Raw genomic sequence first — 25786 nt, forward strand, 5'->3', positions numbered from 1 at the left:
AAAAAAAAAAAAAAAAGCCCTGAACAATTCATGGAGACAAGGTTTTATAGAAAGTGGCAAGCACCTAATTGGGGTGCCAATCTGGTCTTTAGCAAATTGGCTAGTGCTAGCAGCCAAACCATAAACGTAACTTCTGCTTTCCTCCTGATTGATGGTTGTTAGGCAAGGGGTGGGCTTATAACATGGAGGTGCAGATTTGTTGGGAATTAATCTAGAAAATTGTGCTAAATGCTGGATTTGCTGAGGAAGAATAACCTGGAGATGCCGGGCTTGTTGGGGGTAGCCTACAAACTGGAGCTAGGCTCAGGTTTTGTTGGGGGATAACTTAGAAACTGATGCTAGGTACCGCACTGTTAGTTTACTTGAGTTTAAACTTAGGTCAGATTGCTTCTCAGCCTTTTGGCTAAGATCAAGTGTAAACTTAGGTCAGGTTTTCTAAGATGGAGTCTGAACTCAAAACATTTGGTCTCTTATTCCCCCCTTTCTCTGGTAACTAGAAGGCCCAATAATGAGACTTCCGGAGCTCACAGGCTTTGTTATGGAGGGACTGGAGGTGACTTTTCATGACCGTAAGTTGCATGAACTGGGCTAATTTGTTTAGAATGCAGGGCTTGGGTTCTGCAGTACATGCAGCGAGGAAGCTCATTATCAGGATCGCTGTAACCTGCGCTTGAGAGGGTTGGAAGGGGGCCTGATAGCCTTCCATTTCTTCTTTCTCCACTGGTCTAGCTCATCCTCAACTGCAGATGGATCTGCAATTCAAGCGTGAATATAATGAATCTATGCTACAGTTCCATCAACCTTCAGGGCAATAGGTATTGTCAGAAGGACTTTTCTGGGAAGCTCTAGTGACCACTGTTGGTCTCTTGACTAGGACCTAATCTCCAGGCTGGAATCAGTGGGTCTCTGGAAGTGGACCTGTTTCATAGATAGAGAGCACGAAGTTTAGGCCAAATATGCTTGTGCATCCTTGGACACCTTCGAGATCATCCAGTAATCGGCAATCATCTACTTCTGCAATAACCTCTGCAGTAGGTTGGAGATAATGAAGGGAGGTGAACCAAACATAATTTTACAGGGATGAGTCCCATCTGGTATGGGGAGTTTTGTAGTCTTGTAAAGGGCAAAGGGGAGAAGAGTCACCTAGTCACCACCAGTCTTCAAGGTCAATTTAGTTAAAGTCTCTTTTAGGGGCTGGAGAGATGGCTCAGTGATTAAGAGAACTGATTGCTCTTCTAGAGGTTCTGAGTTCGTTTCCCAGCAACCACCTGGTGCCTCACAACTATCTGTAATGGGATATGATACCCTCTTCTGGCATGCCTGATGACAGCGACAGTGTACTCATTTAAATAAACAAACAAATGTCTCTTTTAGGGTTCTATTCATCCTTTTGACGTCCTGAACTCTGGGGTCTGTAAGCACAATGAAGTTTCCAGTCAATTCACAGAATATTAGCTAATCCCTGACTTACCTGGGACACAAATGCAGGTCCATTGTCTGACCTCATAAGCCTAGGAAAACCGTATCTTAGAAGAATGTCTTCTATTGGTTTCTTTGCTACGGTCTCCACAGTCTCATGCTTAGTTGGGAAAGCTTCAGTCTATCCTGAAAAGATGTCTATGAACACCAGCAAATATTTGTACCCAAATTTTCCTGGGTTTACCTCCATGAAGTCCGTTTCACAGTAGACTCTTGGCTTGGTGCCCCAGTATCAAGTACTGGGGTTCTTCTCATTGGCACTTGCATTGTTCAATTGACAGGCCTTACTGTTCTTAACAATTTCTGCTTTTTTCGAATTGGCATCTCTAATTCTGATGTGGGCCTGGCAGACTAAATCCTGCATTCTTCAGACCCATGTGTGAAGATCTTTTTCAGTATGTGTAGACTTCTTTTGTCTGGCACAGTTAGTTTGCAGCAAGCTGTCCTCCACCATCCCTTATGACACTGAGACTTGGACAGGTTTCTGGCCCAGTATAATTAGGCTGATTAAGGAGTGTGGGATCTCCTGGGTCTAGGGCAATCAAAGGCCTTATGGGCCCAGTTTCTAGGGCCACTCGCCAGGCTGTTTTATCTGCCTTGTTGTTGCCCTCTGAGATGGAGTCTCTTTCCTTTTGATGCCCTGAACAGTGAATGATGGCCAGCTTTTTAGGTCCCAATAGAACCCTGTAGGGAGAGGATTTCCTCTTTATTCTTAATAATCTTTCTTTCTGCCACCAAAAGGCCTCTCTTATAATAATCCCATGGATATGAGCGGTAACAAAGGCATACCGGCTGTCCATGTAAATGTTAAGTCATTTATCTTTTCCCAACTCTAATGCCTTGGTTAGCACTATTAATTCAGCTTCCCATGCTAGTGTTGGAGCCAGGAGTGGCTCTGCCCATTGATCTCAGTGTTTGAGACTACCACTGCCCCAGCATACCTGTCTGCCCTGAATGACGCTACTACCATCAGTAAACCATGTTGTCTCTGCATCCTTCAAAGGGGTACCTTGAAGATCTTGTCTAGTACCCTGGATATGGACCAGGATTCTGAGAAGTCATGCAGTGGCTCTTCAAGATCTGGATCAGGCATCAGGGTAGCTGGGTACAGGGTCATTGGGACCTGAAAGATTATTCTAGGAGGGTTTAAGATGAGAGACTGGTGATGAGTCATTCTGGCATTAGTGAGCTATCAATCGGGGTGGGAGGCTGTTTAAGTACCCCTTCAATAGCATGAGGTATGGTGATGGTTAGGCTTTGGCCCAACGACAGTTTGTCAGCATCCTTGACCAAGAGGGCCATTACAGCTATAATGTGTAAGGAAGGGTACCAGTCTCTGGCCACTGGGTCTAATTTCTTTGAGAGGTAGGCCACTGGTCAGCACCAGAGCTCAAGAGTCTGCATCAGTACCCCTTTTGCTACCCCAGATCTCTTGTCCATGAGGAGGTGAAAGGGGTTAGTTATATCTGGCAACCCCAAAGCAGGTGCAGAAATTAAGACTTTCTTTAAGGCGTTGGAGGTTTTTTTGATGTTCCTCTGTTTGGGGGGGGGGGGCGGGGAGATGCGGATTCCCTAATTGGTTCTATTAAAAAGAAAAAAAAAGATTTTTTTATCTTATGTATGTGGGTATACTGTTGCTGTCTTCAAACACACCAAAAGAGGGCATCAGATTCCATTACAGATGGTTGTGAGCCACTGTGTGGTTGCTGGAAATTGAACTCAGGACCTCTGGAAAAGCAGTCATGGCTCTTAACCAGCTGAACCATCTCTCCAGCCCTAATTGGTTCTTGATTGTGTCAATAAAGAAGGCTAGTTGGCATTGCTGGGCGAAGGGTAAAGGTGGGACTTCCAGATCCCAGGAGGAAGAGAGGAGACATAGAGAGAGAGGAAGTGAAAGATCCTGGCAGAATGTAAAAGGACACAGAAGCCCTGAAATTGGCAAGATAGACGTCAGTGTTAGCAGAACTAGCTTCACTGATTTAGAAAAATAGAGGTGCACAATGCTCTGGCCACTCCTTGAACCTGTGTGTCTGCCAATGTTCTGACCAGGTGTGTGCCCATTGCTGCACCTTCATTAGACTCTTTCCTTGTACCCCTCCCATACCCATTTCTTGAGAATAGACATTGTTTAGATCTGGAAATCCCCTAATCTCCCCCTTCTTCTTTCCCCCCCTGAGGGCCTATAAAAACTGGGAACTCTTTCCCCTCGAGGACGACTCCTCTACCCCTGCGTGGGATATGAGTCGTCCCCAGAGCTCTGGCTTTCCCCGAATAAAGCCTCATGTGGTTTGCAACAAGCTCGGTCTGTCGTGAGTTCTTGGGTGTCCGCTATTGTCCTGAGGCCTGAGCGAGGGGCTACTCTCTGAGTCTTTCAGAAGCTTTCTGGCCATGCTTTGGAACGATAGCAGATAAGTACACAAGAACCATGTAAGGTAGTTAGAACCGGTGGTTTCTGCTACCAGCAGATGGCTAATATAGGCTAGCTGATAAGGTTAGGGCAGGAGATTCTGCACCCAGAAATTGTGTTATCTGGCAAGTTCTAAGATAATAAAGCTGTCAATCCATTGCTGCTCAGGAGGAAAAGCACACAGGAGGGTATACGGATTAGAGACTGTTGAGTGGATAGCCATAACTTGCTTACCTCTCTTAAATCTTGTAGCTGTTTATAGTCATTAGTTCCAAGCTTCTTGACTAGTAGGAGGAGGGGTGTTCCAGGCCAATTAACATAGTCTCAGGATCCCCACATTGAATAGCCTACTGATATGGGGAGCAACACCTTCCTTAGCAATCAGGGGCATGGAGTGCTGTCGGACCCATACAGGCTCAGCTCCTGGCTTGAGCTAAATCCAAATTGAGGTCCGATAATTAGCCATCCAAACTCCTCCTGTCTCTCCCAAGCACTGAGGAAGCCATCTAGCCAAGTAGTAATTTCATCCTCTGAGGTGGGGAGGGGCTCAAACAACTGGTATTGTTCTGCTAGAGAGGTGGTAAGGACATGAATGAGCTTCCCTTCTGAATCTAATAGTTTGGCTCCTTCTGAGGAAAAATGTAGTTGTGCCCTCCCTCATTTTTGTCAACAGATCTCTCCCCCAATAGAGGGTAGGGGCATTCAGGTACAACAAGGAATGAGGTTACCTTCCCCACTCCCAACCCACTGTTCTTCTGGTAGTCCATGCGTGCTGTTGAATTCCTGTTGCCCCTCAGACCCAGGATTTCTTTGAAGAACCTTTACCCTCAGGCTTCAGCAAGACAGAATGTTGGGTTCTGCTGTCAACAGGAAGTTGGTAGGTTTCCCCTCCACTTTTAGAGTTACCCTGGGCTCAGGGAGGGGAATCCGAATGCCATTGCCCCACTCTTCATCTTCTAAGGACGGGATTTGGATAGACTTCTTCTTGGGGCATTCCCTGGCCCAGTGGCCCTTCTCTTTACAATAGGTAAATTAGTTGTTAAGAGGAGGCATTCTCATTCCTTAGGGCCCCCCTTACCTCCTCCTTCAGAAGCTATCTGTTTTAGGTATCTCCTATGGTCTTGTGGTTTGGCCATGGCTGCCAACAGGATCTTTGCCAGGTCACGAGTTTGTTGCCTCTGTCCTCTCATTTGCTTCTCCTCTGCAGTCTCTTTTCCACTAAACACTCTCTCTGCCACTGTCACTAGGTCCCTCGAACTCTTTTCTACTAACCTCTCAACCCTCTGGAACTTTCTCTTGATATCTGGTGCTACCTGATTAATAAAAGCTGGAGCTACTGCTGTGTTTGCTTCTAGTGATTCAGAGTCCATGGGAGTGTATTGTTGAGAGCTTCTATGACCTCTCTAAGAAAGCTGAAGGGTTCTCACTTTTCTCCCTGCCTAATGTCATACACTTTGGCCAAATTTGGGGTCCATTTTGTGACCACCTTGAAACCTGCCAGCAGAGCCTGACTGTAAACTAAGCCTCCTCTTACCTTCAACAGTGTTAAAATCCCAGGCTGGTCAAGTTAGGGGAAAGCAAACATCAGTAGTTGCTTAGTTATTGGTGGACTTCCCCTCTGGAGTCAGGAATCAGCTTCCTGGCCTCTGCCTGAGCCCATGGTCACCCCAGATTGAGGCTCAGGATGGCTCCTGGCCCCATGTGGCCACAGCCCCCTGACATGTCTATCTTAACTACTCATGGCCACAGATATAGATTTGGAGCCTTTTTCTCTGTAATTTGAACAGAATTACAAATGTGGTACGACTCAGAATTTACAAAGAATGGCACAGACCACAGTGCCCCACAGACACTCAGTACACAAGCCTCCAACATTCATGCCAAACTGCTTGCACCACACAGAAACTACATGGGGACAGACAGGAAGCAGGGAGTTTATCATAGTGATAGAAACACACATATAGACAGACCTATACTGGATTTGCCCTCATTGAGACCCTCCATATTGGCAGTCCTGAAAGCTATGGGGAATTTCCCAGCCATTGCACTAACATGTAATAAAGCCAACTGCAAACCAAAGTCAGTCAGAAGAGATGAAGAAGGCCACTGTACATTAACAAAGAGAATAGTCCACCAAGATACAACAGTTATAAATACATATGTGTGTCATACATTGTTTTGTAAAACAAATACAAATGAACATAATAGGCCTTGTGGGTCTTTAATAAGAGTAGATAGTCTCAATACCCCATTCTCATCTTTAGATAGGACATTAAAACTAAAAATCAATCAACTTCGTGGTTAAACTGTACCATAGATCAAATGGACCTAACATTGACAGAATAATCCACCCAACAAAATGGAATATGCACTCCCTCCAACCACCCCTGGACTTTCTCTGAAGTAGACCACATCGTAGGTCACAAAGAAAAGAGAGGCGCTTTTCAATGGTATGACTAGTTTCGAAAGTGTCCTTAAAGCTATAAGTTACCTCTCTAATCAGTGCCCTCTGACCTTTTATTGTGTTTTGAATTATTCCCTTTTTAATGTTCATTAAACATTTTAAAATAATAAAACAATCCACAAGAATCAAAATAATTGGACTTAAAGGGGGGAACCCTACTGAAATAAATTCTTGAAGACTGAACAGCACACTCTTGAATACCCCAGGTGTACTGTAGAAATCAGAGAGGCAGTTATGAGAGGGAGTTCATAACTAAATTAGATCAAGAGAAAGTGGATATGGTGGCATGTGCGTGTCGTCTTGGCATTTGAGAGGCTAAGACGGGAAGAACACTAAGACTTCAAGTCCAGCTTTTGTATAAATAGGGAGTTCCATGCCAATCTCCATTACAAAGAAAAATGCCTGTCTCAAAACTAACAACAGCAACAATCAAAGATCTCAAATAAGTGACCTAATGATGTGCCTCAAGAATGAGAAGAACAAGAGCAAGCCAAAGCTAACAGTGATAAGTGACAAGAAACACGAAAGGACCAGGTCAGAGGTCAGTGAAGGAGATTCCATCAACACAAAGTTCTTGCAAGAACAGGCAAGATTGACAGACTCTAACCAAACTAACCAGAAAAAAGAGAAAAGCTAATTAATAAAACTTTTAATAAAAGTGGGAGTTTACAAAATCCAGACAACCATTGGGGAATACTTTGAAAGTATATGTTTTGGGGGTTTGGGGTTTTTTTGGGTTTTTTTTTTTTGGTTTTGTTTTGTTTTGTTTTGTTTTATGTATGAGTACACTGTTACTGTCTTCATGCACACCAGAAGAGAACATCGAATCCCAGTACAGATGGTTGTAAGCCACCATGTGGTTGCTGGAAATTGAATTCAGGACCTCTGGTAGAGCAGTCAGTGCTCTTAACCACTGAGCCATCTCTCCAGCCCCCTTGGTTTTGCTTTTTTAATGGAAAGTATTGGGTCTGGAGAGAGCTGGCTCATTATTTAAGAGTAGTGGCTGATCTTCCAGAGGACCTGTTTTTGGTCATGGTAAGTATCCTTTTAAATACGTTGTTGAAAAAGATTTGCAAGAATTTTATTGGGAAATGTTGTGTCTGTGTTCATCAGGAAAGTTGGTTTGTTGTTTGCTTCTGTTGTGTCCTCATCTGGCTTTGGCCTTGGGGCCATACTGCCTCTTTATAGCAGATATGATAATCCTCCATTGTATATTGTAGACAACTTTGAGGAGTACTGAAAGACTCTAAAAGCTATTTGTTTAGTTTGTGTTTCCAGCACTGACATGGCAGCTCACAGCCATATGTAAGTCCAATTCCAGGGGTCTGTTGTCCTCTTCTGGCTTCTGAAGGCACTGGGCAATTACATGATGCACATGTGTATGCATGCAAAATACCCATATATAAAAATAATAATTAAAGTAAAACAATGGAAAATCTAGAAAAATGGATAAAAACGCAAATGACTTACCAAAGTTAAATCACAGAGATGAGTAATTTACACAGACCCATAACAAGTAATGAGATTGAAGCAGTAATAAAGTTTCCCTAAAGAAACTGTAAGGGCTAGATGGAGTCACTGCCAAATTGTCCCTAACCTTGAAGAACGAGCCGAGCAGTGCTCCTCAAAGTAGTCACAACATACAAAGGAAGACGATCACACCTTCTCTAGAAAACTGGTATTTCTTGATGCCGGAGCCAGGGGAGAGCACAACAAAGAAACAAAACTACACTGCTCCCTATACCTCAGTGACCCTAATGATGCCACCAGAGACCTGACAGACACTTCAGCAACACAACAATGACAAGCTTGCAGAGAAAGAATCAGGAAAAAACTTCCATTAACAATAGCCTCAAAGCATAGAAAGAGACCCAAGAGAAAGATGTCTACACTTAAGAAAGAAATTAAAGTTAACAGTGCAAAATGGGAAGACATACCATGCTCATGGATTGGTATAATAATGTAAAAATGTTTGTTATCAAAGGTGGTATAAAGATTTCCATGTAATTCTCATCAAAATCTCAATCACATTCTTAGCAGAAATAGAAAACAATACTAAAACTTCTTTGTAATCACCACAGACTCCAAATACCAGTCCTAAGTAGAAAGAGCAGGGGCACTTGGGATGCTGAGGCAAAGGGGTCATGAGGTTGTCACTGGTCTAAGCTATATAGGGAGGCCTTGTTTCAAAGAAGCTATGAGGAGAAAAATGCAAATAAATGGATTTAAATGTGAAATATAAAAGAATTTGTATAATCCTGGGAGGGTGGCTAGCATAGAAACAAAGTTGGACTGATGACAGGCCTTGTAAGGAAACAGAAGGGCAAACTACAAAACTTTACACACTCCAGCAGGTAAACAGCATGCTGACAACGGGCTTATATTGAAAATATATAATTCTCAAAACTTGAAAGCTAAAAAATAGGCAAACCAACTAGAAAATGTCAAAAGTTATGAGCCAGAGAGAAGATGTAGCATTAGCCATGTGGGAAATACAGTTTTAAGCTGTGGTGATATAGTTACTACATACCTACTACCACACTGACATTTAAAAATTGACAATAAGGGCTTCAAGGGTTTATAGAAATAGAAAGATACATTCAAACTTACAATTGCATCTATATGTATCAAATAGAAGTTGAAACTCTGAATATAAGCCTGCATAGTAACTTGTAGTGTCATATTCTTAATGGTTTTTTTTCATGAGTTAAATGATGACAATCCTATGTATACAGCCAGCCAGCTTGTACTCAGCGAAGGCAGAGGTGTGGCGTAGGGGAGGGGAAGGTGGCTTAGCAGCTAACAGGATCGAGCTTGTTTTCTAACACCAATGTGGGGTGACTCATAACTACTTGTAACTCCAGCTCCATGGTAATCTAATGCCCTCTAATAGCCCCCAGCACCTGCACACACAAACACACGTGCACATGCACACGCACACACACATGCATGTAAGTAAAAATAAAAGGAGTCTTGAAACAAGTAGGGGCAGGCAGGTATGTTACTGGGACATGATAGCAACATAGATGACTCAGGTAAAGACTTAGAAAAAAGCAAGTCGAGTTCAAGGTGTTTTGTGCTGTAGGACCCCTAGTGTATGCCATTTTAAAAAATAGTTAACAAGACATAAGTATTACCAAGGCAAGGAAATGACAGATATGCTCGTTGTTAGAATCTGATCACTACACATTGTGTATGTATGTTGAAATGTCACCCTGTAACCTGGAAATATGTACAGTTCCTTTATGTTGATTAAAAATAAAAACATGAGGGCTGGGAGATGCTCAGACAGATGTGTCTAAGCATGAGGGCTTGAGTCTGATCTCTAAAAACTGCTGGGCATGGGGGAGCACACTTGGTATCCCCGAACTGGGAAGGTGCAGACAGGACGATCTCCAGGGCCCGCTAGACACCGCTCTAGCCTAATGAGTCAACTCAGGCCAGTGAGAAACCCTGTGTCAAAGGTGGTGGTGGCATTTCTGAGGATGACACCCAGTGTTGTCCTCCGGCCGTGGCACATGTACTACAGGCTCACATTCACGGACATGAATTTGCACATATACAATATACAGCTACACACAAGACTTAAAATTGATTAAAATTTCAAATATTGAAACTTTTCATTCAAAACACTATCCTTTCATAATTGTGCTGAGTTAAAACCGGTGGTGTTTCCTGCGCTGGTCGGCTGGTCTTATGCACTTGAATAATTGTGCTGAGTTAAAACCGGTGGTGTTTCCAGCGCTGGTCGGCTGGTCTTATGCACTTGAAGATGCTTTCTTCAGACTCAGGATGTTTTCTCTTTGAACTGAACTGATAAAAAAATTTAAGGGAAATCTATTCCATTGAATTCAGATTAAAAAAAAAAAACTAATGGCTTTTAAATTCTTTACTACCCACTCAAGTTTTCTATAACAGACTACACACACACATACACACACACACACACACACACACACACACACACACACACACACGTTTTACTAGGCACCAGAGGAACTGGTGGTAAAAGTACTTGATGGAGGGAAAATGCGGTTATCTAGGACTCTGTACCCATGTGTGCCAGTGTGCATTTGCTGTGAGCTTTGCATCACCTGACCACATTCCTGCCAAATTGCCCTCATCACACCCTCGGCATGCCGCAGTCATCAGGAGCCATTTGCTGCTGACACAAGCTCTGCTGCTAGCCAGGAGCAGCTTGGTCCGTGGCTGCAGCTCTCTGCTTTTAGAAGTGATGTCTAGTATTTCTAAGCCTTGTCTGTTTCTCTCAGCCTGGACAGCCTGATCCTCTAGAGCTTCAGCGACAGCAGCAGGCCAGGAGAAGGGCTCTTGCCAGAAAACGAGCCCAGGAGCAGCTCAAACCACGAACGCCTGAGCCCGTGGAGGGCAGAAAGCATGTGGACATACAAACAGGTACAGGGCCACACCCCTGGTGTCACAGCTCAGTCGCTGCTCGTGGCAATGCACTGGCGCGTACACTTTATCCCTTATAATATTCATGTTCACCATGTGTTTGTCAATCTCTCCCTGTTATATGGGAGGGAAGTCTGCTTAGTAAACAAATATGTAAATCATATATCATTATAGTGTCAGAAATACTAGGAGGGATTTGGATTTGACAGAGGCGTGCCCTGACTACAAATTCTCTCAGCCCTTTCCACATATTATATGACTGTCTTAGTGAGGATGACTGTTGCCATGATAAAGCACCGCGACCAAAGCAACTTGGGGAGGAAAGAGTTTATTTATAGGCTCAAACTTCCACATTGTAGTCCATCACTGAACTAAGTCCTCACAGGAACTCAAGCAGGGCTGGAACCTGGAGGAGCTGACGCAAAGGCCATGGGAGGGGTGCTGCTTACTGGCTTACATCCCAATGGCTTGCTCAGCCTGCTTTCATATAGAATCCAGGACCACCAGCCCAGGGATGGTAGCATTTACAATGGGCAGGGCCCTCCCTTGTCAATCATTAATTTTTAAAAATGCCCTAGAGGATTGCCTACAGCCCAGTCTTACAGAAGCATTTTCTCTATTGAAATCCTCCTCTCAGATGACTCCAGCCTATGTCAAGTTGACATAAAATTAGTCAGCACAATCTCAAAGTAGGATTATTACTCACAACCCAACTTGAGTTACTTTTTTTTCAAGGCTGAAAAGAGAGCATTGCAGCTCTGTGTAGACATTTTACTTGTCTTTCCGGGAGCATGAACCCACTCATTTTCAGTCATCTTTCACACTGGCCTGCCTCCTTCACTCTCTTTGACTTTGCACACAGGTGCCTCCAAAGCAGGTTCCAGGATCCCTGCTTGTCTCCCTCTCAACTGCAAAGACTTTCCTTGTAGGGCGCTGAGGAGGCAATGACTGAGGGTGTCCATAACACAGGAACCCTGAGTGGATGTGTAGCAGCAGATGAAGTTCTGAGTAAATGTGTATTGTTGACATGTGCTCCGGCCCCTCGGCAAATTGGCAAAGCCTTCTGCTTTGAGTGTGAATTTTGACTGTGTGCAAGTATGTGTTTATAAGTGATTGACCAGTGTGTGCAAAACCAAGCAACTGCAGCTTCTCCTCCCAGATATGTACAGCCTGAGACTGCTTGCTACAGACACTAGCTAACCACTTCCCACTCCATTCCATGATGAGCATAAATAGTGAGTGTGCTGAGACTCTGGGTTGCTGTGATACGTGGGGTGCCACTCCATCAGAGTGGCATAGCCCACCTGAGCCCAGCCTTTCTGTACATGTGTCTGTGTGTCTAATTCCCTCACTGCCCCAGTCAGGTTCTCAGGACCAGGCCGTGCTGGACAAGGCATTTCCTGTTCACAGAACTTTGTGATCTGACAGTACGTGGGGTTTTCTTTAGACTGCTATCACCTGAGATTCCCTTCCATCCAGTAACAGCCATGGGCAGATCACCATGATTATTCTAAACCAAAAGCAGAAAGAGTGAACCGCACTGCTTCCCCTGCTCGCAAGCCAAGCCTAGAACGAGTGGATGTCAGTGATTCTGACAGCAGAGACTTCGTGTTGGGCCTAGGTGTGTCTAAAAGCTGTGAGTGTGACCAACTCAAAATTGTAAGCTCAAAACATGAGAGCTTTGCTAGTGTGTGTGTGTGTGTGTGTGTGTGTAAGGGGGCCCCTCAAGACGAGGTTCATACCATCTGAATATTGACTGATAGAGCCCCTACTTTTTATTTACCTTTGCCTCTGGCCCTTTACGGTTACTCTCGTGTTAAACGGAGTCTATGTGAGAAGTAACTCTGATCCTTCTTACACATGAGGAGACTGAGGGCAGATGGCTGTATCTTGGCTGAATCCTGGATTCAGTATTTAATGCCAGTGTTCAAGTTCTTCTCATGGTCCTGCCACCCTGCCTCATCGAGGTATTAATGTGACACGCGTCTGCACGTGTCTGTTTCTAAACTATGCATAGGGAGAATACCAAAGAGCAGGGTGGTTTGGTGCATGATTCTTAAAATTCCCAGGCACCTAACTCACTTAGAGCCAATGCTGTATTTACTAAAGATGCCGTCTCTGCCAGGTGCTGTTAACTTTGCATCTCAGAAACCTATGGTCTCCCGTTCTCCTTTAGTCTCACTTTACAATGAAAAGTCCAGGGCATTTCAGCCATGATGAATGTTCTTAGCTCAGTGTATAAAATGAGCCCCACATTTGAGCACTTTGATTCTAAGATTTATTTTCTAATTCATTTTATTCGGTATCGTTTGGGTTTAGGGCTTTATTTGTTGTTCTGAGAGTTGCGCTCATGCTCACTGCTGATCCTGGGTTGGCTTAGAATAGAGATCGTCCTCCCTCAGCCTTTTAAGTGCTGAGATTTACAGATATGTGCCACCGTGCCTGGTAACTTAGTTCTGTTTGGAGTGAGCTGATATTTAATGCCAAAAGTAGACCATAATTAATTGTAAGCTCCATACATAATGTTCTTTCTAGAATTATACCTTGAAGAAATTGCTGATCGCATAGTTGAAGTCGACATGGAATGCCAGACAGATGCGTTTCTGGACAGACCACCCACACCCCTCTTCATTCCTGCCAAAACTGGCAAAGATGTGGCCACTCAGATCCTGGGAGGAGAGGTACAGTGCACCCCTTTGCTTCCCTCGGACTTGAAAAATGGCATCAAGATAGGCTCGGGGAGAGCATCACAGAGCAAGAGCCACTTCACAATCAGGCTCGGTTTTCTGATTTCTTTCCAGATATTACCTATAGTAGTTTTATCCTGTAGTACCAAGAAATGTTTTCAAGTACAATATTTTGATTATTTCTACTTTCTGATGAAAAATAAATTTGTTACACACATTTTTACACATTCAATTTTGCTTACATGTTTACTTCATGTTTATACCTAAGATTTGTACCAAATAAGACGAGGACTACCCTTTATATAAGAGACTCCATTCTCAGTGACCCCACAAGTCATTTGTAGAGCACATTACTTTTATGAAGGGACTGTATGTTGACGGACTCTAAATAACATTTTCATCTCCACATAGAATGCGTGAATAGGCCAGTTTGTGGAGTTAAAATCAATGACTACATGAATCAGGATGTGGAGAGGTAAGAATAAAGGAACTTGAAAAAACACATTGAAATTTGGAAATGAAGGAAGTTTTCAAGCTCTGCAGAGAAAAGTGGTGACTTGTTAGGCTTGCGTCACTTCGAATGGACACTATTCATATTCCTTACTTCATTCAACTGTCTTTTTTTTTTAAGTTTCTTTAAGGCTAGTCAATGTTTAACAGAAGAAAAAAAAGAATATGAAAGACAGGACAGTGCCCTTTAGTTTCAGAATTCCAGCTTCAAATCATTAAGGTTTAGAATTCACATTGATAAACATGGATTTCCTTGATTGTTTTAACTTAATAGACTTTTGCCTATAATCAGAATGTTCCTCTGTGTACCTTGTAAGGTTGTTTTGAGAGTTAAAACAGACACAGTGGCAGTAAGTGTCTAACCCACAGGTGACACAGCAACCTCCCTTCATATTCTTATCACACATTTGATTCATGATTAAAATTTTGTTTGCTTCCTTTTGTGTTTAAGCTTTTCGACTTTGACCTTGAAGTCAAGCCCATGTTAGAGGTTTTGGTGGGGAAGACGATTGAACAGTCCCTTCTAGAGGTGATGGAAGAGGAGGAGCTGGCCAACCTGCGGGCCAGGCAGTACGCATATGAAGAGATAAGGAACGTGGAGCTGGCCGAAGTGCAGCGACTGGAAGAGCAAGAGAGAAGGCACCGAGAAGAAAAGGTGCAGCTCGCTGTCTGTCTGTCTGACTGTCTTGGTCTTTTACTTCCTCTCTCATTTCCCTGCTGGACCCATCCCCTAAGAACAATACCCAGAACTGCCCTCAGCCTCTTGGCCACTTCATACATTATGTCCAAGTTTACATATAGCATACTATGAAACCAGTAATCTTTTTTAATTAATCGTAATTACTTATATGAAGAACACAGCACAGTGAGAAATGTTCCTATGAAAGAGACCGACAGCTTTTGTTGCTCAGATCTCTCCGACAGATCACCAATCTCTCACTTCCGTGTTGTAAATTCCACCTTCTATTAATGTATGTAAGTCAGCTTCCCAAAGCTACCAATGCAGTACAGGTTCCTCAATTATGCCGTCCAACTGGATGGTGCTCTTAAATGTCAGGAGCTTGAAAGGAGCTCTAGAGAAAGAATTCCTTGATTTGTCATCATCTAATAGTAGCAAGATAAAAGGAAGGGAAGCGGCAGGAGATGCCAGGCTCCTGGGGATGGGGATCGGCACATAGCTAGTGACTAGGCCCTTGTTTCCAAATTATGTTTTATGAATCTTCAATAAGAAAAGCTTTATAGCTCATTTTAATAAAATGTATCAGTAGCCTGCAGCTAGAAAAATCTACACTCAATTATATTTACAGGTCTTTCTGGTATTGACAGTACATGTCAGTCTTTCTTACACACTGAATAAAGGTAGTGCCAGAATATTTAAACCAATGAGAACTATTTCCCAAAGAGCCCCAAGTACATTTGTAGGAAACTGCTACTATGACATAATCAGCTGGTTTTATATTTTCTCCAAAAATTAATAATTCTTCCAAAATTAGTAACTGTTTATATGAAGAACATAGGGCTCTGTAGGAATGCTCTGTGTAGGTCTTTGCTTGCGTGTGTAAGATAAACAACTGACTACAGAGCCTCTGTTGAGACAACCAATAAGATCTTTACAAAGTATGTGTTTGCTGTCAGGAAGTGGATCATGGGAACAACTAGAATATAAGTCATCTACATCTGTATTTGTTTTTAAACCTTGAAGATAGATTATTTGAAGAATATGTTAATGCCCCCACTTTTATATGGACACATAAAAAAGCATTCATGTGCCGGGCATGGTGGCACACACCTTTAATCCCAGCACTTGGGAGGCAGAGGCAGGCAGATTTCTGAGTTCGAGGCCAGCCTGGTCTACAAAGTGAGTCCAGCACAGCCAGGGCTACACAGAGAAATCTTGTCTCCAAAAAAAACCAAAAAAAAAAAAAAAAAAAAAAAAAACTACAACAACAACAACAAAAAACAACAAAAAAAGCATTCACTAACTTTATAGATGTTATTTGGCCTAAAGAAGACAACTACACACACACACACACACACACACACACACACAAGCTTTCATGATCTCTAAAGCCACGTTAGCCTTACTAATTCTCAAAGGGATAGAAACAAGTCAGCTCATTGGGTGATGTTCTTCAATGGAAGATACATAAGAATATAATTTCGACTAAGTACTACTTTATGATGTCACTAGTAGCAAATGCATATCAGCTGTCATGATTGTTTGACAAGGCATCCCTGTGTAACGTAGGAGAGCCTTTAACCCACCACTCTCCGGCCTAGAATTAACAGTGTGCGCCACTAGAACCAGCTGCCATTATCTTGTTGATAACATTCATATGTTAAGCATAAAAATCATTTTACTTGAAAACGGGTCAGGAGATGAGTTTTACCTCGGGCTTCGTTATTCATAAACTCAATGCCCACTAGTTGCTCAATATGTCTGACATTGTGGTGAGTCCTGGACTGACACACTTCCACATCCTTAGCCTCACAGTCCTAGTGCCTGAGGGAACAAACTACTCAGCTCTCCATATGCAGTGACATCTTTTCTCTTGGCAGGAGCGCCGTAAGAAACAGCAGTGGGAGATTGTCCATAAGCGGAATGAGACGTTACAGAAGATCTCAGCTCTGATATTCGCTCGGCAGTACCTGGCTAACCTCCTCCCGTCTGTCTTTGACAAACTCAGGAATAGTGGCTTCTTTTATGATCCAATTGAAAGAGGTTTGTGGACACTTCTGTTAGATTCATTGCTATGCTGAGAATATCCTTACTGGTTCAAACTTATTTCATGTGTATGATCGCTGCCCTGTGTTTTTGTAGTCCAGGCCAGCGTCTCTCTATTGATAAGCAGGATTATGCACTAGAAAGACTTGGTCTGAAAAGCATGGGTTAGGTCCCAGTTTCATTGCTTTATGATCATGAATTTTCTGTTTGAAATGATGGATTTTTTAGAAATTATGTCATAAGGTATGTAAGATTTTACGAACATACACTCATTCTGTTTCTATAGAGAACCCTGGCCATCACATATTTTGGCAGTAGGTGTGGTCCTAGAGCAACAGAAGTATAAGGATGAATTTTTTTAAGACCTGGAACATCCCAGGCAGTTATGGTGTACGCCTTTAATCTAGCGCTCAGGAGTCTGAGACAGACATATCTCTGAGTTCCGGGCCAGCCTGGTCTACAGACCAATGTCCAGGACAGCCAGAGCTATGCAAGAAAAACCCTGTCCTGCAGCCACCCCAGCAAAACAAAAGAGTGTATGGTACTGGCTTTCCAATTTGCTAACACCTACAGTCACTAAAGCCCAGGTTTAAGGTGAGTCTTTCCACCTCAAATAATCCAGTCAAGGAAGAAAATCCGTCTCGGGTATGTCCAGCTGCCAATGCTTTGGTAGCTGCAGATGTATCAGGTGGAGAGCTGAGCATAGCCTGCACAGATGTGCAGGTGGAACTGCAGCCCCCGTGCTCAGCTCCCACCCTCCTGTGTGATCTAGCTAGGTGTGTCAGTCAGCTGTCACTCAGACAACCAGCTTAGCGGCTGGAAAGGCTGATCGTAGCTCAGGGTTTTAGGAGTTTCGGTACATGATCATATGGAGTCATTTGACTCCATTGTTGCTGGGCCTGTATAGGGAGCACACAGGGAATCAAAGCTGGGAAACAAAAGGCTCCCAATAACCCCTTGTCTTAGTCAGGGTCTCTATTCCTGGACAAGACATAACCAAGAAGCAAGTTGGGGAGGAAAAGGTTTATTCAGTTTATACCTCTAAATCGCTGTTCATCACTAAAGGAAGTCAGGACTGGAACTCAAGCAGGTCAGGAAGCAGGAGCTGATGCAGAGGCCATGGAGGGATGTTCCTTACTGGCTTGCTTCCCCTGCCTTGCTCAGTGTGCTCTCTTATAGAACCAAAAACTACCAGCCCAGAGATGGCACCACCCACAAGTGGCCCTCCCCCCTTGATCACTAATTGAGAAAATGCCCCACAGCTGGATCTCATGGAGGCATCTCCCCAACTGAAGCTCCTTTCTCTGTGATAACTCCAGCTGTGTCAAGTTGACACACAAATCCAGCCAGTACACCCCTTCAAGTGCAGACACTCCCCAGCAAGAGAACACACTCTCAGCTGGGGACTGGGCTTCCACACGTGAGCTTTAGGGAAATCGTTAGGATCCAAACCATAAAAGTAGACTTTTTACTATTGCTCACAGAGAACAGTAATGTTTGGTTTTGTTTGTTTTCTGTTACATAGTCCAAAACTTGAAAATGAAAATCTAACCCGAGATGTGACATATATATTAGGAAATTCAATATTCTACTTTCCCCATTATCATCCTATTAAATAACCATATGATGCCTGCCCCTAAAAACCATCTTGAAACTTAGAGTGTAGATTGCTATGGGCAGGCTTGTTAAAGTGCTTGCACAGTGGATATTCCACTGAAGTCAGCAAAGTTCCTTCTAACAGAAGCATTTAGCCTCCACTTTATCTGCAGTGCTCTCTGAATGGCCCCTGCTCAGACCCCCTTTCAGCTGGTCAGCTTCCACCCAGCTCTGGCCCCCCGAGAGGCCTTCTTATTCTGGCGTTGCCGGTCCCCAGGTTTGCACCCCACTTCAGTGCAGTCTTCTCTCTGCCCCTCCCCCCCCCGACCCAACTCAGATTGTGCCTGTGGGCCCAACTCAGGTTTCACTATGGAAAACCTCATCATTTGTAAAGTACTGCTTCCACTGCAGTAGAGGGGAAGTTAACCAGAGCACATTTAGAGAATGTGGCAAAAGCTATGCTATGTGTCCTGGACTACTCGCCACCCGACCCTACCTGCCCTTGAGGGTTGGAGGTGAGGTGGTGAAGAGTCTATACAGACTCCCTCCAGGAGCAGGTGAGAAACAGCAAGCTCGTCTGAACACTGCTGCAAGCCCCTTTAATGCCCTCCACCCACACCCCATTGGTGCCAAGAAAGCATCTCTTCTAAACAGCAGTTCCTGATTGGCTGGCATTATCTGCACCAGCAATCCTTGCTCTCTCAGGCAGTCCTCAATTAGGTCCTCCTGCACGAGGTGCTTTTGCGAGGTCCCCGGCGTTTACAGAGAGGTGGCTCCAACGTTCCTGTTACATTATGTGAGTGTGTTTGATATTTTATGTTGAAAAGACAGTGATGCTGAGCAGTGTAAACAGGGAAGCAGCCTGTTTGTGATGACTTGCAGAAATGGCTTACTGGCGTTCTTTATTGCAGATATTGAGGTAGGATTCCTCCCATGGCTAATGAATGAAGTTGAAAAATCCATGGAACACAGCATGGTGGGAAGAACTGTGCTTGACAGTAAGTTACTCTGAGACCTCCAAGACGTGCAAGGGAGGGACACTGGTGTTAGTGACAGCTCTGAAACTTTGAGGCTGTCAGCTATATTAACAAGGGCAGAGTTTTCACCCTCTCTCATTCTGGCTCTCCTGTGGTTTCATCCTGTGGTGTCTTCTATTGTTGCTTTGTACATGACATCTTCAAAGGCGGGAAGACATAACCTTAGTTGTATGTGCTAAATGTGTAAAGGCTGATGGGGAGGGAGGCTAGGGCATGTTTCTGCTTGTCTCTAAGAAAAGTATGGAAACTCAAAATGCCCTCTGAACTTTTCAGTGTTAATCCGCGACGTGGTTGAAAGAAGGATCAACGATTACGAGCACAAGGAAGCCATGCCGCCTGGTCAGAAGACAAATGTGATTAATGGTCCTAACACAGTGACAGATCCCTCGGTGACCACATTGCACACGCAGAAGCCAGTTTTAGACAGAGTCTCCTCACAGCCAGCACCATCCCAAGAAAGGAAGCCTGTGGAAGAGGGGGGACACCTTATGGCAGAGTGACCAAGAGCCAGAGAGCAGCTCAACATCTGGTCAGTTATAATGCAAGGCAGGCACATGACCCATCCAGGCTTTACAAACTGTGATACTCAGCCACTAAATCTTTTTGTCTAGTTGGCTGAACAAATCAATTATAATTAAAAAATAAAATAAAATAAAAATGACACTTTTTCATTTATTTAACATCGTTCAAGGGCCATGTTGTCTTACTAATAAGAATCTTGTCCAAGCACTAGTCTCCCATTACTCTCATATATGTATCTCTCGTAATCCTCTTCTTGTGGGCTAGCTTCTTTTTGGTAGGTCTCATATCTCACTGAGATAATAGGTGCTGTCAGTCATTAAGCTTGTCTTCTCTGTTGGAAACTAGCCCGTTGACTCTGTAAACAACACCTGAGCACACTCCTGAAGGCTGCGTGGGGTGGGGATGGGGGTAAAATTGGAGTCCTTGTTTGTATAAAATTAAACAGCCACCTGCTACAGCATCAGTGTCTGACAAGGCTTACTGACTGATCTGGACCTGTTACTTTTTGCATATCTCATCCATAGGCAAGTTTCAGGCAACGTCAATCAAAGCAAAGTGGTCCCCACCTTCCACACACAGCCTCTGTTGCCAGCTGGCTGGAAGTGCCCAAACCTTTTGTGGGCTATTTAGGCTCATGCATGATCCAACACTTAGAAAATATACATGTTTACTTTGTAACTAAAAAATGTGTTGTTTACATATTTTTACCAAATACTATGTCTAGTTAATGTAAGTTGCTTGTCTCTCAAAAGTGTTTCAATGTGTTGTGAATTATAGAAGGCTGTAGCATACAGAGGAGTTACTCTTGACTCTTAACTCAGCTCGTTTAGAACATTTCCTTCAGTAGTGGGATGCGCAGATGACCATCTCAGCCTTATAGCTGCTGGCAGTAACTGAAGCCTGCCTTGTCTGGCAGGCATTCAGTCTAGTCTTAGAATGCCAGCGGAGATAGAATCTGCAGTCATGAAGTGGCATGACTGATTTACATATCCACTGTTATTTCTTAAGATCAGTGATTATACATATAAAATGAGTGTGCCCAGTTCTCCATGTATTATATCACAAGACTGCTTAAGCGTCATGGGAGCTTCCTGAGTCGCATAATCATGTTTATATTTCCATCTTGCTTTATCTAAGCCAGCCAACAGACATGAACAGGTACCTGCTACATGTCAGGTAGCAAGCAGGAGCTACAGACTTAGGGGTACAGTTCTGAGTAAGGCCTACATGCACTCAGAGGCTAGCAGTCCAGCTGTCTGGAGTACATGCTGCAAATGAAGATCCCAAACCTAGGCAGTGCAGAGAGATTTGCAGCAGGTAACAAATGCAGTGAGTTGCTGTAACCCGAGCCTTGGCCAAGACTCCAACCTCATAAGCTTCCTCCTTGTTACCTCTGCCCTTCCAGAGGCACTGACTACAAACGTGAGTCACTGCTCTGCAGAGCATGAAACATTCAATTCTGTGGTAAACAGTCTTTATTACTCTAAATACAAAATGCCCCAAAATTTTGATTACAGTTGTTGCTAATTATTAAACTTTTATTTTTATAATTTAAAATTATTACTAATTTAAAACACTTGCAAGTTATTTAAAATTATTTTGAGGCTAATTGCTTTTTGCAACAATTACTTCTTCAACAATGTCATACTTGTATATAATTCATTAGAATTACTTGTATTCCACACTCTCTTTTATCTCCCTTCCACCTGTCAGCCCTCTTTGCCTCCCTACAAAACCCTTTCCCAAATCTGTATCTGTTTTGTTCTGTGACCCACTGAGTTTATCTAGGGCCATCTGTGTGACCTTGAGTTTGGAAGTGTCTGTTGGAGCCTGGTGGGCTCCTCAGTGGGTACAACTAGAGAGATGACCCCCTTCTCCCAGTGTCTGTTGGTAGCCAATAGCTCTGCAGGGGGCCCCATGACATCCCCACTTCATGATTGCAGGGCAGACTTATGCAGCCCCAGTACAGGTAATCACAGTTGTTGAGTTCAAGATGATAGCTGTGTTGTATCCAGAAGGCATTTCACAGCCTTGTGTGTCTTCCAACTCAAGTTGTCCTGCCCCCTCCACTGTGCTGTCTCTGAGCCTTTGCGGGTGGTATAAAATGCCCTGTGTAGGGCTGAGCTCTCAATCGTCAGTTTTCTCGGCACCTTAAGTTTCTTTCTCTCTTTTCTTCTTTTTCTTTTTCTTTCTTAAGATCCATTTATTATGTATACAGTGTTCTGCCTGCATGTATGCCTGCCGGCCAGAAGAAACACCAAACCTCATTACAGGTGGTTGTGAGCCACCATGTGGTTGCTGGGAATTCAACTTAGGACCTCTGGAAGAGCAGACAGTGCTTTTAATCTCTGCGCCATCTCTCCAGCTCCACCTTGAGTCTCTTTGGTTTTTTGTTTGTTTGTTTGTTTTTTGTTTTGTTTTTTTTAATTAGGTATTTTCCTCAATTACATTTCCAATGCTATCCCAAAACTCCCCCATACCTTCCCCCCCACTCCCTTACCCATCCATTCCCCCTTTTTGGCCCTGGCGTTCCCCTGTACTGGGGCATATAAAGTTTGCGTGTCCAATGGGCCTCTCTTTCCAGTGATGGCCAACTAGGCCATCTTTTGATACATATGCAGCTAGAGTCAAGCGCTCCGGGGTACTGGTTAGTTCATAATGTTGTTGCACCTACAGGGTTGCAGATCCCTTTAGCTCCTTGGGTACTTCCTCTAGCTCCACCATTGGGAGCCCTGAGATCCATCCAATAGCTGACTGTGAGCATCCACTTCTGTATTTGCTAGGCCCCGGCATAGTCTCACAAGAGACAGCTATATCAGGGTCCTTTCAGCAAACTCTTGCTAGTGTTTGCAATGGTGTCAGCGTTTGGAGGCTGATTATGGGGTGGATCCCTGGATATGGCAGTCTCTAGATGGTCCATCCTTTCGTCTCAGCTCCAAACTTTGTTTGAGTCTCTTTGTATTCTACAAAGAGAAGCTTCACTGGTAAAGCTTGGAGTACCCTGTTTCTTGTCTGTGGTAAGACAGCGTTAACACTGTGCCAATTCAAACAGCAGTAGTCAGTCCATGCTACATCTGTGGCCCCTCAGCCGTGTGTCTTTAAAGGACCACTCTGCAGTTGTTTGCTGTGTAATGTATGTAATGTGCAATGCATGCTGTGTAATTCCACAATTTATTGGAGTGTGTGTAAATTCAGATATCCCACATTGAGACAGGCTTAGTCTTGCCATCGTCCATCCTAGAAAGAAACAGATAAGTGAGAGATGAGGGTACTGTACCTGAGAGAAAAGAAACCAGCTTTATGTCATCTGGATACAAATACATTAAGTGAAGAGTTGGCGTTTTCATTGTTTATGAAGTTACCTCAGGAAAACATGGAGTGCAGTAGAGAGAAGGCAGCAAGCTAAGGTTCCTGGTATGACTGGCCCTTGCCATCAGCACCTGCACCAGCAGGTGGGTGAGTCAGACACCTTCATCTCCATTGACTTTACTGACATTCCTAACGCTCCTTTTGTAAACTCACCCTCCTGCTGTTTGAGCGAGCACTGAGGTGACAGGGTAGGCAATGAACGTGTAGTCACATCCACAGACTGGAATCATGGCGTGGACCCCACATAACTAACTGGAAAGAAGTTAGAACGCCATTTCCCCTATTTAACATCATGAGGTTGGAGCCATGTGAGGGAGGCTAGCATAGCCTGAGAGGCCTTCCAAGACCTTGCAGGGCCTGGCTCAAGCCACACCTTCTGGGATGGAATCTGTACCTGCACGCAGCTGACCCTCACCTCAGAGGAGGGCTCTTCCTTTCTCAAAGCTCTGCTTTGTAGAACTGGGGAAAGAACTCACTTAGTGGGTTTCTGTTGCCTGTTTCTTTTATTCCAGCAAAGTTTTACCACATCATCCAATTTTACCTCATTTTGACTCCATATGTTTTGCCTATTCTAGGAAATTTGATATGTTCTCCCTTAATCATAATGTATTGCATAGCAAAGTAGCCCTGTCCATGTTCCTGAGCATATCTAATGTGAAGCCATTCTGCAAAGCCTAAGCTTGGGCTTCATTTCCCCATTCATAGAACCAGCAAGCAATACCCATCATTTCTTAACTCTACTGCTAATTTTAACTAATTTTTTAAAATAAAGTTCAAAAAAAATGTTTGTCAGTATACTGATTCATGGTTTTTAGAAAATAAGCATTTTAAATGTGTGTTAATTACAGTTCAGATTCTATTCATATTCATACTGACCACTAGGGGTCAGTAAAACACCATGTTACTGTTAACTTGAGTTCAACTTTATATGTAATTTAATGGCCACAGAAAAGCTTGGCATGCGGGGTGAAAAATGTCATTATCTACTTGTGCCACATTGTCAGCCATAGAGAGAAGCCATCACACCAGTAGGAAAAGGGGTGTAGCTGGTTGTTATTATATTAAGCAAAATAAGACAGACTCAGAATGACAGATGCCAAATTATTTTCTCTTACACGTAGACTTTAGTTTTGAATTTATGTGTGCTCATCTATGTACATCTGTTTGTGTGTCTATGTGTGTCTGCCTTGTGTGTGTGTGTGTGTGTGTGTGTGTGGTGTGATGTAGAAAAGGAACCGAGAGACATGGGAGTGAGCTTTAGGAGGCAAAGCGGGTGAGGGAAGGGGGTGGAATATTGGGGAGAAGAGGGGAGAGGAGGACCAGCAGGATGAGGGAGAAGGGCAGGGGACACAGGGGACACAGAGTGTGGGAGAGGAAGGATTGAGAGCAGTGCAGAGTGACATGTTTAAAATGCCATAACAAGCAAGCTTCCTTGTTTTGTGTGCTGATTTTATAACTTGTAGGGCAATTGTTTAAAAATGCATTGCCATCCTTGGACATCCAGACTCTCACTGAAGACTTAGGTTGCTCTAACATTATCTGCCAACTTAGCTGGGTGCCAGACTGACTCTCGTGATTGATGTAGACTAGAGTTGTGCTGTACTCATAACTTCAGCCTTCACCCTGACTCTGGATCCTTAACAAGCGGTCATTCTGTCAGCCGCTCTTCCTTAGTTACCACATCTGTCCGGTCTTTCCTTTACCTATGGGTCCTGGCGTGCAAATGTCAGTTGGCAGCCTTGGTGGCAAGCACCTTATATACTAAGTTATATCACCAGCCTAATCTCTCCCTGTTCACTCTTAAAATGAGGCTGTTTTTTACCTCCTGAGCTAGGAAACAGTTCTTTCCTGTTCAGTTCTGTCTCCCCAGCCGGCCCAGGCAGCACTAAGTGCTTATTCAGTTACTTGGCCTTGACATTGTCGTTAGGAGTTTTTTATACCAAATTAAAAGCTACCCCAGGGCACATGTAGAGGCACCTGCTATCAAGCCTGACTCTCTTGAATTCAAACCCTGAGACCCACACAGTAGGAGAGAAATGACTCCTTTAGATTTACATCTGACCTCCACATAGGTCTCGTGGCATAAGTGCTCACGTACATTCATAGCTACACCAGAGAGGAAAAAAAAAAGCTTAGCACCTTCCCATTTCCATTCTCAGTTGTAATCATTAGGAGTTCTTGATTATGATTATGACAGAGCCATAATTATGATAGAGGGGGGCAAAATTTTATTATATTTGCATATGCATATACAGCAATAAATATCTCTTCTTCCCTAGGTGTTCTCTCAGTGAGAGACCACTCCTCCCAGTTTTTCTTCCTATGCCAAAGTTGTATAACCTCCCCCTCTGCCCTGTAACCACTGCTGTTAAATTTCTGTTTATTCTGGTTCTTGTGTGTCTCTGAAGCTCAGATGCTATTGAACCTGTAATCTCACCGCTATGGAGTACTATAAGACTCTTACTCCCTATGATTTAGGTAGCACCAACACACATCCTCTATCACAAATATATACAAACACATCGTATAGAATAGCAGTTCTCAAACACAGATACTTACATTACACTTCATAACACT

At 43.6% G+C, this 25786-nt stretch overlaps 1 protein-coding gene and 1 long non-coding RNA gene across 5 annotated transcripts in view; one reads left to right on the top strand and one right to left on the bottom strand.

Moving 5' to 3' along the window:
- Rsph3a (radial spoke 3A homolog (Chlamydomonas)) overlaps positions 1–20031 on the top strand; it is a 33943-nt gene extending 13912 nt beyond the window's left edge. Inside the window, exons 3-8 of the mRNA NM_025789.5 lie at positions 10622–10763; positions 13299–13444; positions 14412–14615; positions 16520–16682; positions 19193–19279; positions 19592–20031. Coding sequence (NP_080065.4) covers positions 10622–10763; positions 13299–13444; positions 14412–14615; positions 16520–16682; positions 19193–19279; positions 19592–19818 — 969 coding nt within the window. The 3' untranslated portion in view covers positions 19819–20031. The remainder of the gene's footprint in view (positions 1–10621; positions 10764–13298; positions 13445–14411; positions 14616–16519; positions 16683–19192; positions 19280–19591) is intronic.
- Gm1604a (predicted gene 1604A) overlaps positions 1–25786 on the bottom strand; it is a 252943-nt gene that overhangs the window by 104453 nt on the left and 122704 nt on the right. For 2 of the 4 annotated variants that reach the window (NR_168932.1, NR_168935.1), the window contains one exon: positions 22998–23077. The exons of the other annotated variants lie outside the window; for them this stretch is intronic. This is a non-coding gene — a long non-coding RNA (predicted gene 1604A). Of the gene's footprint in view, positions 1–22997; positions 23078–25786 lie in introns of those variants that run through there. 4 annotated transcript variants of the gene reach the window in all.

Source organism: Mus musculus, chromosome 17 (genome assembly GCF_000001635.26).
Source record: "Mus musculus strain C57BL/6J chromosome 17, GRCm38.p6 C57BL/6J".
Classification (NCBI taxonomy): Eukaryota; Metazoa; Chordata; class Mammalia; order Rodentia; family Muridae; genus Mus; species Mus musculus.